This window comes from Castanea sativa, chromosome 8, assembly GCF_040712315.1.
Source record: "Castanea sativa cultivar Marrone di Chiusa Pesio chromosome 8, ASM4071231v1".
Taxonomy (NCBI): Eukaryota; Viridiplantae; Streptophyta; class Magnoliopsida; order Fagales; family Fagaceae; genus Castanea; species Castanea sativa.
In genome coordinates, this window is record NC_134020.1 from 39,148,986 (window position 1) to 39,151,988 (window position 3,003).

Here is a 3,003-nt window from a genome sequence, read left to right on the forward strand (position 1 = left end):
TATATGCCAATTTTCTCCTTGCAATGTCACCCAAACTTACCTACTAGTTTTAAGTTGATGTCTTCTATTTAGCTAGTTTTTCTATTCACTTGATTCTATCTTATTGACATAAATATTATCTCTTATGGAGCTTGTGTGCATAGTGGTATTTGGAGAATTGTGCAATAAATTAGGCTATACATTGAGATCCTTGCCAATTTATCTTGAACATGTGCTTATATTACTCTTTACTCCCTAAACTTTGTGTAGTATGGCTGCCGTTGCTGCTGAGGTGGTTGATCAGTTCGGTCCTGGTCCCAAGGTCCCATCAGTGTTAAGGTTTCTAATAGAACATCGATCGTCCGCTGTTTGGGAAGGCAAGGTAAAATTAAAACCGACAACCTACTGAATTTCTATATTCTTTTCTTATCCTTTTACATTATGTTGATTTTTTTTTCATTTCTAAAATCCTAAGTTTGTCAATGTTATTACTAGCTTTGAATGCATAGTCATGACCATTAGTTGGATTGAGTTAGATTGCTTATGTTCTTGCAAAATGGTCTCTTAATAATTATCTACCTCTAGTATTTTTGTTTTAGGCTGTACTCCTAATTTTGTTGATGTAATTCTTCTTGAGTATAACCTTAATCTTGATATATAGCTTTTGTATTTTTGGTTTTTGTATAAAAAAAATAAGGAGACTACAAACGCTTTGTTAACTAAGTTGTCATAAACTCATGGAAATTCCAATTAAAGTTTATGGGATATTTTGTTAACAATAGCTACAATAATTTATACAAAGGTTATGGCATATTGCATCTCATCACCATGGTTCTATCATGTGCAGGATCCAGGGGTATTGAAATGTCATGGTCGTAATGAGGAGTTCCAAAAACGAAGCCCGATGGTGGATGATCGCGTCCTCGACATTGTCAAGAGAATTGGATTAGAGGGGCTGTATAGGACCCCATTTAGAGAGCTTGATCATAACTTGATAATGGCCTTTGTTGAGCGATGGTGGCCTGAAACCCACACCTTCTACCTTTCACATGGTGAGATGACGATCACATTACAAGACATTGAGGTTCTTTTGGGGATTCCAATCGATGGTGAGGCAATTGTTGGAACTTGTGCCTTGATGTGGGCTGTTGAATGTTAGCAAATGCTTGGAATTGTTACTAATTCTGTGGTGCTTAAAGGACAGAGGATCCAAATTAAGAAGCTACTTGAAAAAATTGACTAAGGGTTGCCTGATGGTGCAGCAGAGGTTGCTGTGCATCAGTATGCACGGTGTTATATTCTAGCACTCCTAGGGGACACAATTTTTGCTGACAAGTCTGGCGATAGGGTGCATATGATGTGGTTGTAGATGTTGAGGGACCTTCACAATCCACCTCGGTACAGTTGGGGGAGCGCTTGCCTTGCATGGTTGTACAGAGAGTTATGCAGGGCAACTGACAAAAAGGCCAGTCAGATTGGTGGGGCCTTGATACTCATTCAGTATTGGGCATGGTTCAGATTCCCTTTTTTGTGCCCAAGGATGGACCTCCCACCAGATGGTGCATATGGCCCACCATTACCATCTTCGCCATTGTCTATTAAGTAAGTCTCTTCCTTAACCGATTCTCTCTATATTTTTTGGATCCATCATTTTAAACAATATGACACATTGAACTTATCATTATTCAACTACTTAAGTTTTTGAACTTAGCATTACAAAATAATTGAACTTAGCATTATTCCAGTATTATTCTACAACTAAGGATGCTTATGTAGTGTAGTAGTAGTATTTCAAGGAAAAATAAACAATATGGATTTTTTAAGCTTCCATCAGCATACATATCCTTTTTCTTTTTTATTACATTGCATAATTGGTAGATATTGATTCTCTCTTTCTTCATTGTAGGTTGGTTTGGGTCGTGAGTAAGAAGAATAGCCCCGCCGAAATCTGTTTGGTTCGGTACTGTCAGCTTCTAGATTCTTTGTATCCCAACCAGGTACCCAAATTGTGTTTCTTGTAATGTTTATGAATACTGTATACTGTTATAACTATAAAATATGTCAGTTGAAAATAATGGAACATTGCATAATGTGCTACACTTTTTTTTTACTACAACAGGTGGTGTGGCAACCATATGAAGCCGAATTAGGCCACCTGCCTGCGTTCTGTGTAGCAGGACGAGACATGTGGACGGTGAGAGTGCCACTTGTATGTTTCTGGCTAGTAGAGAAACATACACCGGATCATGTTCTTCGTCAGTTTGGGATGGTGCAAGAAATTCCCGAAGATGTTGATACTGACGATGCCCTTCATAAGATAGACCTGAGGGGGAAGACTGAAGAGGACTGGAGGGTCAGACATTTTAGCCACATCCAAGTATGGAATACGAGAGCACAGGAACTATGTAATGGAGCACGACTAGAGGGTGCTATGTTGAGTGTTCATCCATACTTCGGCTGGTATGGTAAAGTCATATGGAGGTTTGTTGACCACACTAGCGCCTCACTTCTTATTACAGTAATCGCTTTGACCTTTCTTTCCAAATTTTGTTGCGTATTACCATTTTTGCGTTAGGTGTACTAATTGTATTACAAAAATTGCAGGTCGCCATGCACAAGCAGATATTGATGCGTTATGTAGTAGGCAGTCCTGAGCACAAGCTGATTACAGCTATGCTGAAGGAAGTGGATCGCCTTCACCGTCTAGCTGCCCATCTTCCCTTGGAAGATGCCAATACAGCAAATCCAGAAGTGCCAGAACAGAATGGATGACCAAGCACGAGCTCAACTCCTACTAGCCATAGCCATGGCCAGTGTGCTGCACCCCATCAACAGCAAAATCAACCCCCTCCACCCCCACATGCTTCTCCTGCCCCAGAGTTCCCTCCACCCCCACATGCATCACCTGCCCCAGAGTTCCCTTCACCCCCATATGCATCTCCTTCCCCAGAGATCCCTCCTCGTACTACTCCCGCATTTCTTGACCTACAGATCCCTATACCCACTGCACATGCATCTTCTCAC

The 3,003-nt window shown here is 40.6% G+C and overlaps 1 protein-coding gene across 1 annotated transcript; it reads left to right on the plus strand.

The window, feature by feature from the left end:
- Positions 1 to 250: 250 nt before the first annotated feature.
- LOC142606306 (serine/threonine-protein phosphatase 7 long form homolog) lies at positions 251 to 2,751 on the plus strand. The gene is made up of 7 exons (XM_075777677.1): positions 251 to 361; positions 827 to 1,133; positions 1,242 to 1,314; positions 1,417 to 1,581; positions 1,886 to 1,976; positions 2,099 to 2,497; positions 2,584 to 2,751. The coding sequence occupies exons 1-7, from the start codon at positions 251 to 253 to the stop codon at positions 2,749 to 2,751; spliced, it is 1,314 nt and encodes a 437-aa protein (XP_075633792.1).
- The last annotated feature ends 252 nt before the right edge of the window (positions 2,752 to 3,003 follow it).

What these genes read in the sequence shown, in the direction of transcription:
- LOC142606306 (XM_075777677.1), top strand. Translation starts at nt 251, where the DNA reads ATGGCTGCCGTTGCTGCTGAGGTGGTTGATCAGTTCGGTCCTGGTCCC. An exon ending in CTTGATGTGGGCTGTTGAAT is followed by an intron (nt 1,134 to 1,241) that starts GTTAGCAAATGC and finishes CTGATGGTGCAG; the next exon opens with CAGAGGTTGCTGTGCATCAG. An exon ending in GCGCCTCACTTCTTATTACA is followed by an intron (nt 2,498 to 2,583) that starts GTAATCGCTTTG and finishes CAAAAATTGCAG; the next exon opens with GTCGCCATGCACAAGCAGAT.